Source organism: Scyliorhinus torazame, chromosome 11 (assembly GCF_047496885.1).
Source record: "Scyliorhinus torazame isolate Kashiwa2021f chromosome 11, sScyTor2.1, whole genome shotgun sequence".
Lineage (NCBI taxonomy): Eukaryota > Metazoa > Chordata > Chondrichthyes > Carcharhiniformes > Scyliorhinidae > Scyliorhinus > Scyliorhinus torazame.
The window spans coordinates 256,199,916-256,216,228 of record NC_092717.1 but is presented as its reverse complement, the minus strand read 5'-3'; the positions used below and the strand labels follow the sequence as shown (position 1 = coordinate 256,216,228).

The 16,313-nt window shown below is 50.1% G+C and overlaps 1 protein-coding gene across 1 annotated transcript in view; it reads left to right on the top strand.

Moving 5' to 3' along the window:
• sspo (SCO-spondin) overlaps nt 1–16,313 on the top strand; it is a 1,206,999-nt gene that overhangs the window by 1,091,973 nt on the left and 98,713 nt on the right. Inside the window, 2 exon segments of the mRNA XM_072468611.1 lie at nt 1,546–1,745; nt 11,082–11,209. Coding sequence (XP_072324712.1) covers nt 1,546–1,745; nt 11,082–11,209 — 328 coding nt within the window.

The window sequence follows — 16,313 nt, the reverse complement described above, 5'->3', positions numbered from 1 at the left end:
ACTACTCTCTGTCTCCTGTTGCCCAGCCAGTTCTTTATCCATCTAGCTAGTACACCCTGAACCCCAGACAACTTCACTTTTTCCATCAACCTGCCATGGGAAACTTTATCAAAAGCCTTACCGAAGTCCATGTATATGACATCTACAGCCCTTCCCTCATCAATTAACGTTGTCACTTCCTCAAAGAATTCTATTAGGTTTGAAAGACATGACCTTCCCTGCACAAAACCATGCTGCCTATCACTGATAAGTCTATTTTCTTCCAAATGTGAATAGATCCTATCCCTCAGTATCAGACTTTCAGTTTGCCTTTAATAAATCCATATGAATACTTTTAGAATCCACCATTTGGGAAGTGACATGAACTCTATCCCTTACTATTGCCCCTGAATGTTTACCGAGCAGCAGGATGAGGCTGACTAACCTCAGGGCGGGGATTCTCTGACCCGCCGTGGGGGGTGGAGAATCCCCGCGGAGAGGCGCGAATCCCGCCCCGATGCCAGCTGCCCTATTGTCCGGCACCATTTTCCGGGCAGCAGTGAGATTCCTGCCACGCTGGTCGGGGCCGTTGACAGTGGCCCCCCCGGGGATTCTCCCAGCCCCGATGGACCAAGCAGCCGTCCATTTTGCCCAGTCCCACCGGCGTGAATTCCTCACGCACAGTGGGACCTGGCAGGTGAGTGTGTGGGGGTGGTCCTCGGGGAGGGTAGGGGGGGGCGCGGGGTGATCCGATCCCGGGGGGCCCTCACGGTGGCCTGGCCTGCGATCGGGGCCTACCAATCTGCGGGGGGGCTGGATCCGTGGGGGGCCTTCTTTCCTCCGCACAGGGCCGCTGTGGGGCTCCGCCATATTGCCCAGGGGCTGGTGCGGAGAAGAGAACCCCCGCGCATGCGCGTAAATACACCGGCTGGCCCGCGCATGCGCGTAAATACACCGGCTGGCCCGCGCATGCGTGTAAATACACCGGCTGGCCCGCGCATGCGCGTAAATACACCGGCTGGCCTGCGCATGTGCGTAAATACACCGGCTGGCCCGCGCATGTGCGTAAATACACCGGCTGGCCCGTGCATGCGCGTAAATACACCGGCTGGCCTGCGCATGTGCGTAAATACACCGGCTGGCCCGTGCATGTGCGTAAATACACCGGCTGGCCCGCGCATGCGCATAAATACGCCAGCTGGCCTGCGCATGCGCGTAAATACACCGGCTGGCCTGCGCATGTGCGTAAATACACCGGCTGGCCCGTGCATGCGCGTAAATACACCGGCTGGCCTGCGCATGCGCGTAAATACGCCGGCTGGCCCGCGCATGCGCGAATTCACGCCGGCCCTTTGGCGCCGGCTGGAGCGGGGCCAACCCCACTGGCGACCACCTCGCCCCCACGAAAGGTGAGAATTCTTCATCTTAGGGGGCCGTTGATGCCGGAGTCATTGTCGCCGGTTTTCCCGCCGGCGTGGGGACATTGCCTCATTTTCAGAGAATCCCGCCCCAGGTGTCTGGATTCATCCCTTTCCACTTTGACCACATCTACCTCTTCTTTTCCAGTACCTGTGTCAATGGCACATTTGACTGCAGTGATTCAGGGTGTCTGGAGCTGAGTGTCTGGTCCATGTGGAGCACGTGTTCCAGGAGCTGTGGTGTTGGGCAGCGAACTCGCAGTCGTAACTGTGGGGGGACAGTGAACAGCCCATCCTGCGAGGAAGAGACGGTGCAAACAGAGGAGTGCAACCAGGAACCTTGTTCAGGTGAGAGCTTGAGGCACCACAGCTGTTCAGCATAAGACCATAAGACATAGGAACAGAATTAGGCCACTCGGCCCATCGAGTCTGCTCCGCCATTCAATCATGGCTGATATTTTCTCATCCCCATTCTCCTGCCTTCTCTCCATAGCCCCTGATCCCCTTATTGATCAAGAACCTATCTATCTCTGTCTTAAAGACACTCAGTGATTTGGCCTCCACAGCCTTCTGCGGCAAAGATTCCACAGATTCACCACCCTCTGGCTGAAGAAATTCCTCCTCATCTCCGTTTTAAAGGATCGTCCCTTCAGCCTGAGATTGTGTCCTCTGCTTCTAGTTTTTCCTACAAGTGGAAACATCCTCTCCACGTCCACTCTATCCAGGCCTCGCAGTATCCTGTAAGTTTCAATAAGATCCCCCCTCATCCTTCTAAACTCCAACTAGTACAGACCCAGAGTCCTCAACCGTTCTTCACATGACAAGCTCTTCATTCCAGGGATCATTCTTGTGAACCTCCTCTGGACCCTTTCCAAGGCCAACACATCCTTCCTTAGATATGGGCCCAAAACTGCTCACAATACTCCAAATGGTGTCTGACCAGAGCCTTATACAGCCTCAGAAGTACATCCCTGGTCTTGTATTCTAGCCCTCTCGACATAACTGCTAACATTGCATTTGCCTTCTGCACTGCCGACTGAACCTGGATGTTAACCTTAAGAGAATCGTGAACAAGGATTCCCAAGTCCCTTTGTGCTTCTGTTTTCCTCCGCATCATCCCATTTAGAAAATAGTCTCTGCCTAAATTCCTCCTTCCAAAGTGCATAACCTCACACTTTTCCACATTGTATTCCAGCTGCCACTTCATTGCCCGCTCTCCTAGCCTGTCCAACTCCTTCTGCAGCCCCCTTGCTTCCTCAATACTACCTGTCCCTCTACAGATCTTTGTATCATCCGCAAACTTAGCAACAGAGCCTTCAGTTCCTTCCTCCAGATCATTAATGTATATTGTGAAAAGTTGTGGTCCCAGCACAGACCCCTGAGACACACCACTAGTCACCGGCTGCCATCCTGAAAAAGACCCCTTTATCCCCACTCTCTGCCTTCTGCCAGTCAGCTAATCCTCTATCCATGCCAGGATCTTACCCTGAACACCATGGGCTCTTAACTTATTTAACAGTCTCCTATGCGGCACCTTGTCAAAGGCCTTCTGGAAATCTAAATAAATCACGTCCACTGATTCTCCTTTGCCTAACTTGCTTGTTACTTTGTGATTCCGACCTGCCGCACTATGAACTGGGGCACTGGCCTGGCAGTGACAACGGGTCAGGTCCATGGGGGAGGATGATGACAGCCCGCTCTGCGATGAGCTCCGTGCTCCACATCGTTTGACAACATCTGACTCATGGTCACAGTAACACCTCCCACCTGGGTGATCCCTGGAGATGCGCTGGACATTCCATCTCACGATCCCATCGAATCCCTTGGGGTGGGGGAGATGGGGGCCGACGCACTGGAGCAGTGATCTGTGGCTGAACTGCGGTCACTGGGCCAAGCCCACCCTCAACACCTGCCAATCCGCACCCCCCCCCCCCCCCCCCCCCCGCGAGACCAGCACAGCCCACCCCCTGCACCCATCAAACAGAGGACCGAGGCAGGTTGTAGTGGTGTTAACAGGCATTTAATGTGACAACGTATATACAGGTTTGTGCCCGAGCCCCTGTAACTCAACTGTGCCAACTTAACTGGTATCTAACTTTCTGGCCTTACGGGTCCTAACACTACATCTAGGTGGTTCCCCGACGATCCAGCAGGAGTGGAAGCGGCCTGTGACCGGGGGGTGGGGGGGGGAGATGAGGCGCTGCGGTATTCCGCTACCTCCCCTACGGGTGTCACCGGCACGGGCTTCATTCACCACCTCCTCCCTCGGGGTGCTCGACGGCCCCTGGGCTCCTCAATGGGACGTGGGTGTGAGGGGATTAAGTCCTGAGGCCAGTACACCACCTGCCGATGCCAGTCTGGAGGCCTGCTCTGGTCTCTTTACATACCTATAGAAACTTTTACAGTCAGTTCCCCACTAGCTTACTCCCAAATTGTATCCCACAACTAGATTGCCAACTAATCCTTTCTCATTGCACAACCCCCAGTCCCCGATGGCCTGTTCCCCTGTTAGTTCCTCAACGCACTGGTCCAGAAAACCATCCACTACGCCAAAGCCACACTCATAGAGACCATCCAATCCCATCTGAGATTCTCCCCATCAGGGCACTGCCTGCCCACGACTCCTCCACCAGACCACCCCAGTAATAGGGATCAAGGGATAGGAAGGGAAGGTTGGATCAGGGTATTGAACCTGATGATCAACTAATGATGGAGCAGGCTTGAAGGGCCGAATGTCGTCCTCCTGCTTCTATTTTCTTTGTTCCTGTGTATGTCACTTAAACATGTTTCAAGTTTGGCTGCAACAGTTGAGGAAAAAGGGGGTGATATTTCCCTCAGACACAAACCCAGCTTATCTCCCCCCACCTCATTCTTCACACCAGCATTTATTGTCATCCTGAGGGTTAAGAGTCAGCCACATTGCTGTGGGTCTGGAGTCACATGTAGGCCAGAACGGGTAAGGACGGCAGATTTCCTTCCCTAAAGGACATATAGATACATAGGAGATATGAGCAGGAGGAGGCCTTTTGGCCCTTCGAGCCTGCTCCGCCATTCATCACCATCATGGCTGATCATCCAACTCAATAGCCTAATCCTGCTTTCTCCCCATAGCCTTTCATCCCATTCTCCCCAAGTGCTATATCCAGCCGCCTCTTGAATATATTCAAAGTTTTAGCATCAACTACTTCCTGTGGTGATGAATTCCACAGGCTCACCACTCTCTGGGTGAAGAAATGTCTCCTTATCTCTGTCCGAAATGGTTTACCCTGAATCCTCGGGCTGTGACCCCTGGGGCGGGATTCTCCGACCCCCCGCCGGTTGCCGAATTCTCCGGGGCCGGTTGGCGCCCCCCCCCTCCCCGGCGATTCTCCGGCCCGCAATGGGCCGAAGTCCCGCTGCTGGAATGCCTGTCCCGCCGGCGAGAATCAAATCACCTCGCTTACCGGCGGGACAAGGTGGCGCGGGCGGGCTCCGGGGTCCTGGGGGGGTGCGCGGGGCAATCTGGCCCCGGGGGGTGCCCCCACGGTGGTCTGGCCCGCGATCGGGGCCCACCAATCCGCGGGCGGGCCTGTGCCGTGGGGTCACCCTTTCCCTTCCGCCTTCGCCACGGTCTCCACCATGGCGGAGGCGGAAGAGACCCCCTCCACAGCGCATGCGCAGGGATGCCGTGAGCGGCCGCTGACGCTCCCGCGCATGCGCCGCACGGCAAAGTCATTTCCGCGCCAGCTGGCGGGACGCCAAAGGCCTTTCCCGCCACCCGGTGGGGCGGAAATCAGTCCGGCGCGGGCCTAGCCCCTCAAGGTGAGGGCTTGGCCCCTAAAGATGCAGAGAATTGCGCACCTTTGGGGCGGCGCGATGCCGGACTGATTTGCGCCGGTTTTGGCGCCGGTTGGCGGACATTGTGCCGTTGGAGAGAATCCCGCCTCTGGTTCGGGACACACCCATCATTGGTAACATCTTCTTTGCATCTACCCTGTCCAGTCCTGTTAGAATTTTATAAGTCTCTATGAGATCCCTCCTCATTCTTCTGAACTCCAGCGAGAACATCCCAACCAAGTCAATCTCTCCTCATATGACAGTCCCGCCATCCCTGGAATCAGTCTGGTAAACCTTCGCTGCTCTCCCTCGAGAGCAAAAACATCCTCCAAGTGTGGCCTCACCAAGGCCCTGTATAATTACAGCAACACATCCCTGCTTCTGTATTCAAAACCTCTCGCAATGAAGGCCAGCGTACCATTAGCATTAGTGAACCAGATGGGTTTTTATGAACCCTAGAGCATTATTTTGGGTCACTGCGCCACTGCCTCCACCTGCACCAACAACAGTGTTCACCTCGGGTCTCCTAAGCCAGTTGACACTACAGTCTGTGCCATACTGATCTATATGTTTGTTCCCTTTTCAGAATCCTCCCTATTACCCCCCACAACCCCCATGGGTTTTCCCTGCAATGTCCAACATGCTGAACAAACATGTCCCACCTTGTTACAATGGTAACATTTAGACTTCCAAGACTCACTTCCACCCCCGTTACCTTCCTTTCTGGTCTGAGCAGCAGATCTCAGAGTATTCCCAGATATCCATTCTTCACCTTGTCTACCCTCCGTCCTCTCAATCTCCCTTTTCCTATCGTTCTCAAAATTATGGGGGTGATAGGACAAAGGTTTACAATTATGGATTAGCTCATAATCGTCAGCCATTATTGCTGCTTGTCCAGGAATTTGCACCGTCTGGCCTTCAACTTGGGTTCTTTTTATCGCAGACAGCGAATTCTCAAACTCCTCGAAGAGACTGACCGCTCTCAGAGCCTGACAGGTAGTTTCAACTCCCAATGCTCGTACCCACCTATTAAAATTGATCTGCTCGACGCTTTCAAATTCTTTCACTTATATGAACCTGGTCCTTCACTCTGAAGGTCTGCCTCAGGCCTGTTTAATTCTTATTTGTCTCCAACTCCACCAGAATGATCAACAGCTTGTCTGAGAAAAACGGAGTATTAGAGTAGCTGCTTACATGAGATCGTGGAGAGGGTATAGGGAGATTAACAAGAACGTTCTCTCCAGCTCTGTCTTCAGGCATTAACCACTCACAGGCTGGATAGAGAGGAGGAGCCGGCATCTCCATTTGCCTGGAGGGTGCTCCAGCTGAGGTGTTTTAGAGAGTTCTACCTTTTTTAGGAAGACAGAAAACTCCAAAGAGCTTCCTTCAGCTCGGATTTCAAACTGAAACAAACTTGGAAACAATCTTGCAGAGAAAAGAGACATGCCACAACGGCGAACACCAATCAGCATGAACTATGAGCTAAAAGCCCGGCAAAATAAACAGCTCATTGGCTGACAACCAAGTTCAACAAGATGGGTCATCACCGATGTCAGCACAACACAGAATGGATTCCTTTTTTGTTTAAATGAAAGATCAAGTCCATCTTAAAGGAAAAGGTTCATTTTTGTCCAGGTACAAAAATTATAAAAGCCAAACTAACAAAAAATAAAGGGGATACACAACGAAAACGAGTTCTTTGAGAAGGTGACTGAACAGGTAGACGAGGGTAGAGCAGTTGATGTGGTGCATATGGATTTCAGTAAAGCGTTTGATAAGGTTCCCCACGGTAGGCTATTGCAGAAAATACGGAGGCTGGGGATTGAGGGTGATTTAGAGATGTGGATCAGAAATTGGCTAGCTGAAAGAAGATAGAGGGTGGTGGTTGATGGGAAATGTTCAGAATGGAGTTCAGTTACAAGTGGCGTACCACAAAGATCTGTTCTGGGGCCGTTGCTGTTTGTCATTTTTATAGATGACCTAGAGGAGGGTGCAGAAGGGTGGGTGAGTAAATTTGCAGACGACACTAAAGTCGGTGGTGTTGTCGACAGTGCGGAAGGATGTTGCAGGTTACAGAGGGACATAGATAAGCTGCAGAGCTGGGCTGAGAGGTGGCAAACGGAGTTTAATGTAGAGAAGTGTGAGGTGATTCACTTTGGAAGGAATAACAGGAATGCGGAATATTTGGCTAATGGTAAAATTCTTGGAAGTGTGGATGAGCAGAGGGATCTCGGTGTCCATGTACATAGATCCCTGAAAGTTGCCACCCAGGTTGATAGGGTTGTGAAGAAGGCGTATGGAGTGTTGGCCTTTATTGGTAGAGGGATTGAGTTCCGGAGTCATGAGGTCATGTTGCAGCTGTACAGAACTCTGGTACGGCCGCATTTGGAGTATTGCGTACAGTTCTGGTCACCGCATTATAGGAAGGACGTGGAAGCTTTGGAACGGGTGCAGAGGAGATTTACCAGGATGTTGCCTGGTATGGAGGGAAAATCTTATGAGGAAAGGCTGATGGACTTGAGGTTGTTTTCGTTAGAGAGAAGTAGGTTAAGAGGAGACTTAATAGAGGCATACAAAATGATCAGGGGGTTAGATAGGGTGGACAGTGAGAGCCTTCTCCCGCGGATGGAAATGGCTGGCACGAGGGGACATAGCCTTAAACTGAGGGGTAATAGATATAGGACAGAGGTCAGAGGTAGTCAAGAAGGCATACGCAAAGAGTGGTGAGGCCGTGGAATGCCCTACCTGCAACAGTAGTGAACTCACCAACATTGAGGGCATTTAAAAGTTTATTGGATAAGCATATGGATGATAATGGCATAGTGTAGGTTAGGTGGCTTTTGTTTTTTTGACTTCCCATGTTGGTGCAACATCGTGGGCCGAAGGGCCTGTACTGCGCTGTATTGTTCTATGTTCTATGTTCTAAAACAAGGTTTATAAAGGGGATCCTTAGACTGTTAAAAAATAAGGGGTCGCCCATTTACGACAAACAAAAAATAAAGATCAAAGAAATGTACAGCACAGGAACAGGCCCTTCGGCCCTCCAAGCCCATGCCGACCATGCTGCCCGACTAAACTAAAATCTTCTATCCTTCCGGGGTCCGTATCCCTCTATTCCCATCCTATACATGTATTTGTCAAGATGCCCCTTAAATGTCACTATCGTCCCTGCTTCCACCACCTCCTCCGGTAGCGAGTTCCAGGCACCCACTACCCTCTGTGTAAAAAACTTGCCTCGTACATCTACTCTAAACCTTGCCTCTCTCACCTTAAACCTATATCCACTAGTAATTGACCCCTCTACCCTGGGGAAAAGCCTCTGACTATCCACTCTGTCTATGCCCCTCATAATTTATAGACTTCTATCGGGTTGCCTCTCGTCCTCCGTTGTTCCAGTGAGAACAAACCAAGTTTCTCCGACCTCTCATAGCTAATGCCCTCCATACCAGGCAACATCCTGGTAAATCTCTTCTGCACCCTCTCCAAAGCCTCCCCATTCTTCTGGTAGTGTGGCGACCAGAATTGAACACTATTTTCCAAGTGCGGCCAGTTTTTACACTCAATGCCCCGGCCAATGAAGGCAAGCATGCCGTATGCCTTCTTGACTACCTTCTCCACCTGCGTTGTCACTCTCAGTGACCTGTGGACCTGTACACCTAGATCTCTCTGACTTTCAATACTCTTGAGGGTTCTACCATTCACTGTATATTTCCCACCTGGATTAAAATTTCCAAAATGCATTACCTCACATTTGTCCGGATTAAACTCCATCTGCCATCTCTCCGCCCAAGTCTCCAATCGATCTAAATCCTGCTGTATCCTCCGACAGTCCTCATCGCTATCCGCAATTCCACCAACCTTTGTGTCGTCTGCAAACTTACTAATCAGACCAGTTACATTTTCCCTCAAATCATTTATATATACTACAAACAGCAAAGGTCCCAGCACTGATCCCTGCGGAACACCACTAGCCCTCCAATCAGAAACTCACCCTGCGACTGACCCTCTGTCTGATCGAGCCAGTTCTGTATCCCTGGGATGGGCAGGGAGTTACAATCGGATCAGCCATTGAATGGTGGAGCAGGCTACTTGCATCAGTATTCACCAAAGAGAAGGAATTGGTAGATGTTGAGTCTGGAGAAGGGGGTGTAGATAGCCTGGGTCACATTGTGATCCAAAAAGACGAGGTGTTGGGTGTCTTAAAAAATATTAAGATAGATAAGTCCCCAGGGCCTGATGGGATCTACCCCAGAATACTGAAGGAGGCTGGAGAGGAAATTGCTGAGGCCTTGACAGAAATCTTTGTATCCTCGCTGTCTTCAGGGGATGTCCCGGAGGACTGGAGAATAGCCAATGTTGTTCCTCTGTTTAAGAAGGGTAGCAAGGATAATCCCGGGAACTACAGGCCGGTGAGCCTTACTTCAGTGGTAGGGAAATTACTGGAGAGAATTCTTCGAGACAGGATCTACTCCCATTTGGAAGCAAATGGAAGTATTAGTGAGAGGCAGCACGGTTTTGTGAAGGGGAGGTCGTGTCTCACTAACTTGATAGAGTTTTTCGAGGAGGTCACTAAGATGATTGATGCAGGTAGGGCAGTAGATGTTGTCTATATGGACTTCAGTAAGGCCTTTGACAAGGTCCCTCATGGTAGACTAGTACAAAAGGTGAAGTCACACGGGATCAGGGGTGAACTGGCAAGGTGGATACAGAACTGGCTAGGCCATAGAAGGCAGAGGGTAGCAATGGAGGGATGCTTTTCCAATTGGAGGGCTGTGACCAGTGGTGTTCCACAGGGATCAGTGCTGGGACCTTTGCTCTTTGTAGTGTATATAAATGATTTGGAGGAAAATGTAAGTGGTCTGATTAGTAAGTTTGCAGACGACACAAAGGTTGGTGGAATTGCGGATAGCGATGAGGACTGTCTGAGGATACAGCAGGATTTAGATTGTCTGGAGACTTGGGCGGAGAGATGGCAGATGGAGTTTAATCCGGACAAATGTGAGGTAATGCATTTTGGAAGGGCTAATGCAGGTAGGGAATATACAGTGAATGGTAGAACCCTCAAGAGTATTGAAAGTCAAAGAGATCTAGGAGTACAGGTCCACAGGTCATTGAAAGGGGCAACACAGGTGGAGAAGGTAGTCAAGAAGGCATACGGCATGCTTGCCTTCATTGGCCGGGGCATTGAGTATAAGAATTGGCAAGTCATGTTGCAGCTGTATAGAACCTTAGTTAGGCCACACTTGGAGTATAGTGTTCAATTCTGGTCGCCACACTACCAGAAGGATGTGGAGGCTTTAGAGAGAGGGTGCAGAAGAGATTTACCAGAATGTTGCCTGGTATGGAGGGCATAAGCTATGAGGAGCGATTGAATAAACTCGGTTTGTTCTCACTGGAACGAAGGAGGTTGAGGGGCGACCTGATAGAGGTATGCAAAATTATGAGGGGCATAGACAGAGTGGATAGTCAGAGGCTTTTCCCCAGGGTAGAGGGGTCAATTACTAGGGGGCATAGGTTTAAGGTGAGAGGGGCAAGGTTTAGAGTAGATGTACGAGGCATGTTTTTTACGCAGAGGGTAGTGGGTGCCTGGAACTCACTACCGGAGGAGGTAGTGGAAGCAGGGACGATAGTGACATTTAAGGGGCATCTTGACAAATACATGAATAGGATGGGAATAGAAGGATACGGACCCAGGAAGTGTAGAAGATTGTAGTTTAGTCGGGCAGTATGGTCGGCACGGGCTTGGAGGGCCGAAGGGCCTGTTCCTGTGCTGTACATTTCTTTGTTCTTTGTTGTTCTTTGACCAAGCTGCCTCCTGCTGTTCCGTGGGCAGGATTCTCCATAACATCTATTCAACTGTTTCCCCAGGTTGTCCAGGAAACCAAATCTTCAGCAGCTGTGCCAATGTCTGTCCAGAGAGCTGCTTAGATCTTCAGTCTGAGATACAGTGTCAACGGGAAGCCTGTCAGCCTGGCTGTCATTGCCCATCTGGGAAGGTGAGTCCATTTGTTACTCCAGCGCCTACTGGACAACTGAATCTGTTGTTTTTAATGCTCTCTGGACAGGTAATTCCATTTGTTCCTTTCCTCTACCCACCTCGACAGGTGAGATTGTATTTTCCTGAAAGCCAAATTTACATATGAGTTTGTTAAGGGTCAGAACTTGTTTGATTTTTTTTAAAGTCTTAGCCATGGCAGGAGAGCTCAAAGCTATGGTTTGCTCCTCCTGCTTCATGTGGGAGTCCAGGATCACTTCCAGTGCCTGGGACCAGCATGTGTGCAGGAAGCGTGTCCAGCTGCAGCTCCTGGAAGCTCGGGTTTCAGAGGCTGGAGCGGTGGATGGGACACTGTGCAGCCTCCGCGAGTCGGAGAGCATCGTGGATAGCGGGTTTAGAGAGGTGGTCACGCTGCAGCTGAAGGGACGTGAGGAAGGAAGGGAATGGGTGACCACCAATCCAAGGGAAACAGGCAGATAGTTCAGGAGTCCCCTGGGGTCTCGCTCACAAATCGATATTACGTTCTGGAGGCTGGTTCCTCCAGGGAGTGTAGACAGAGCCAAGCTTCTGGCACCAAGAGCAGTCTGTCTATACGGGGGGGTGGGGGGGAGGGGAAGAGAACATCTGCAAGAATTCAGGGAGTTGGGGTGGCACAGTGGTTAGCACTGCTGCCTCACAGCGCCTAGCATCCGGGTTCGATCCCCGCCCCGGGTCACTGTCCATTTGGAGTTTGCACATTCTCCCTGTGTCTCACCCCCACAACTCCGGGTAGGTGGATTGGCCACATTAAAATTCCCCTTAATTGGAAAAAAAAAGAATTGGGTCCTCTAAATTTAAAAAAAAAAATAGAATTCAGGAAGTTAGGTTGTAGACTAAAAAGTAGAACCTCTCGGGTTGTAATCTCCGGATTACTCCCGTGCCACGTGCTAGTGAGTACAGAAATAGGAGAATGTGGCTCAAGAGTTGGTGCAGGAGGGAGGATTTTAGATTCCTGGATCACTGGGGCCGTTTCTGGGGAAGGTGGAACCTGTGCAAGTGGGGTGGTCTACATCTTAACCAGAGCGAGACTAACATCCTTGCTGGCGGGTTTGCTCGTGCTGTTGGGAGGAGTTTGGCAGGGGGAGGGATGCAGACTGATAGCAGAATAGGGACCCAGTGTATCACAGAAAAGCAATCAGGTCAGAGGGAATGCAGCGGTAGTAAGTTTCAAGGGAGTAAGACGAGGCTGAATGGTCTCTACTTTAATGCCAGGAGTATTACAGGTAAAACGGTTGAGTTAAGGGCACGGAATTGTGATACAGGAGCCGTCAGGGAGACATGATTGAGTGAGGGGCGGGATTGGTAGCTCAACATCCTGGGATATAGAATCTTCGGGCGAGACAGAGGAGGGGGTAAAGGAGAGGGAGGCATTGCATTGTTAGTTAAGGAGGCAATTACTGCGGTAAGGAGAGATAATATCTTGGAAGGGGCATCAAATGAAGCTTTGTGGGTAGCAGCTACGTTGCTAGGTGTTTATTATAGACCCCCAGATAGTTAGCGGGAAATTGAGGAGCAAATATGTGCACAATTCGTAAAAATAATAATAGAATCCCTACAGTGCAGAAGGAGGCCATTCAGCCCATTGAGTGTGCACCGGCCCTTGGAAAGAGCACCCTATTTAAGCCCATGCCTCCACCCTATACCAGTATCCAGTAACCTCACCTAACCTTTTGGACAATTTTTGGGGCAATTTATCTTGGTCAATCCACCTAACCTGCACATCTTTGGATTGTGGGAGGAAACCGGAGCACCCGGAGGAAACCCACGCGCACACGGGGAGAAAGTGCAAAATCCACACGCTCAGTTAACCAAGGCTGGAATTGAACCCGGGTCCCTGGAGCTGTGTGGCAGCAGTGCTAACCATTAGGCCCATGTGTTGCCCGATCGGGTAATTATATTTGGTGATTTAAATTTTCCCAACATTAATTGTGATAATCATCATGTTAAGGGCTTAGATTTAGTGGAGTTCTTAAAATGTATACAGTAGAACTTTATACCTCAATATGTGGAGGGTGCAAGAAGGCACGATGCAGTGCTGGGCCTAATTCTGGGGAATGAAACCAGATAGGTGGTTGATGTGTTGGTGGGGGAGCATTTTGGTGATAGCGACCACAACATGGTGCAATTTATGGTTGTTGTGGATAAAGAAATGGACAAGTTACAAAAAAGGTTTTGGATTTGGGGAGAAAGTGGACTTTAGTAAAATAAGGCAGGATCTGGCTAAGGTAGACTGGAAAGAGTTACTTGTGGAGAAATCTACAGAAGAGCAGTGGAGGGTGTTCAAAAAGGAAATGGGGAGGGTAAAGGCCCAACATGTTCCCTCTAGGCAGATAGGAGGGTGTCACAAGCCCAGACAACCATAGATGACCAGAGATATTCAGGATACAATGAAAAGGAAGAGAGGCTTTTAGTGAGAACATAAGAACTAGGAGCAGGAGTAGCCATCTGGCCCCTCGAGCCTGCTCCACCATTCAATGAGATCATGGTTGATCTTTTGTGGACTCAGCTCCACTTTCTGGCCCGAACACCATAACCCTTAGTCCCTTTATTCTTCAAAAAACTATCTATCTTTATCTTAAAAACATTTAATGAAGGAGCCTCTACTGCTTCACTGGGCAAGGAATTCCATAGATTCACAACCCTTTGGGTGAAGAAGTTCCTCCTAAACTCAGTCCTAAATCTACTTCCCCTTATTTTGAGGCTATGCCTCCTAGTTTTGCTTTCACCCGCCAGTGGAAACAACCTGCCCGCATCTATCTTATCTATTCCCTTCATAATCTTATATATTTCTATAAGATCCCCCCTCATCCTTCTAAATTCCAACAAGTACAGTCCCAGTCTACTCAACCTCTCCTCGTAATCCAACCCCTTCAGCTCTGGGATTAACCTAGTGAATCTCCTCTGCACACCCTCCAGTGCCAGTATGTCCTTTCTCCAGTAAGGAGACCAAAACTGAACACAATACCCCAGGTGTGGCCTCACTAACACCTTATACAATTGCAGCCGAACCTCCCTAGTCTTAAACTCCATCCCTCTAGCAATGAAGGACAAAATTCAATTTGCCTTCTTAATCACCTGTTGCACCTGTAAACCAACTTTTTGTGACTCATGCACTAGCACACCCAGGTCTCTCTGCACAGCAGCATGTTTTAATATTTTATCATTTAAATAATAATCCCTTTTGCTGTTATTAGCGAATCCAAATCCCTCTGCAGACTTCCAGTACCTCTGCACTTTTTGCTTTACCACTTATCTTAGTGTCGTCTGCAAACTTGGACACATTGCCCTTGGTCCCCAACTCCAAATCATCTATGTAAATTTTTCAATGTTTTAGCATCAACTACTTCTTCTGAACTCCAGCGAGAACAATCCTAACCTAGTCAATTTCTCCTCATATGACAGTCCTGCCATCCCTGGAATCAGTCTGGTAAACCTTTGCTGCACTCCCTCGAGAGCAAGAACATCCTTCCTCAGAGAAGGAGACCAAAACTGCCCACAATACTCCAGGTGTGACCTCACCAAGGCCCCGTACAATTGCAGCAACACATCCTGCTGCTATACTTGAAACCTCCCGCAATGATGGCCAACATACCATTAGCTGTCCTTCTTGAATAAGCTAGTTACTCCCTGAAAAGAATAATCACGCTAGCGAGGGACCATATTTACATTTGCTAGGAACCTTGGGGTGGATTCTCCGTTTGGGTGACTGAGTCCCCATGCCGGCGTGTAAATGGTGGTGTTTTACGCCAGGAAAATTGGCGTAAAACAGGCACCGATTCCCCGTTTTACTGGGGTCTAGCAGGACCGCAGCGTAGAGCTCCCAGTTCTAGCTGCCGATTCGGCCTGGTGCATTTCCGGGTCCATGGCGGCCTGCAGCCACTGCACCATGCTTCATGGTGGATGCAGCCCGCGGACCCGGCCCGCAAAAATAGCCCTCCCTTCGGCTGCTCGCACGTCCCGGAACGCCCCCCATAATGCCCCCAGCCCCGAATGAAGCCCTCCCTGCCTACGGATCGGCCCTCCCCGACTGTGGCGCTGCTGGACTGAGTCTGCTGCCATCACGCTGAGTTCCCGACGGATGAGACCACAGCTGCCCCACGCCGTCGGGAACTCAGCAGGTCGGGGACGGAGCATCACGGGTCGGGCGTCAGGCAATGGCCTGAGGCCGTGGATACAGCGTGCAGCGGACTCCTAGAAATCGGCAAACGCGATTTCGGCAGCGGCGAATTCAGTCCCTTGTTTCGTACTTAACTCTTGTATTGTGATTGTACTAATTGTACTAATCTACACATCGTTTTATTTATTTATTTATTTTTAGTCCCAACTAAGCTTCAAGCAATGAATCAATTATTTAATCACTGGGCGGGATTCTCTGGTTCCCCAGCCTTGTGTTTCCTGACGGCGTGCCGTTTGCAGGTGGCCAGATTCTATACTCCTGCCACATACCAATGGGGTTTCCCATTGTAACCACCCAACGTCGCCGGACCCCCACGGGGGTGGGTGTGCTGCCGGCAGCTTTTTGGTTTTTGGTAAAACAAGATTTTTTATGATAAAATAATAATAATAATCTTTATTGTCACAAGTAGGCAATTGTATTACATTAACGCTGCAATGAAGTTACTGTGAAAATCCCCTAGTCGCCACACTCCGGCGCCTGTTTGGGTACACAGAGGGAGAATTCAGAATGTCCAATTCACCTAACAAGCACATCTTTTGGGACTTGTGGTAGGAAACCGGAGCACCCGGAGGAAAGCCACGCAGACACGGGGAGGATGTGCAGATTCCGCACAGACAGTGACCCAAGCCGGGAATCGAACTTGGGACCCTGGAGCTACCCACTGTGCTACCGTAACCCTTAAATTGCCAAATGTTTATAATCCACTATTTCTAAAATCCTGCATTCGTCACACTGTTCACAGGGAATTATTTTTCTCCATCAAAACCTGTCATCATCTTGAGGTTACCTACCAACCTTCTGAGGAGCTGTCCTAACCTTTACAATCTGTCATCATATCTGTCATCCCTCATCCCTGGTAGCATCTCTGTAAACGTCCTCTGTACCTTCA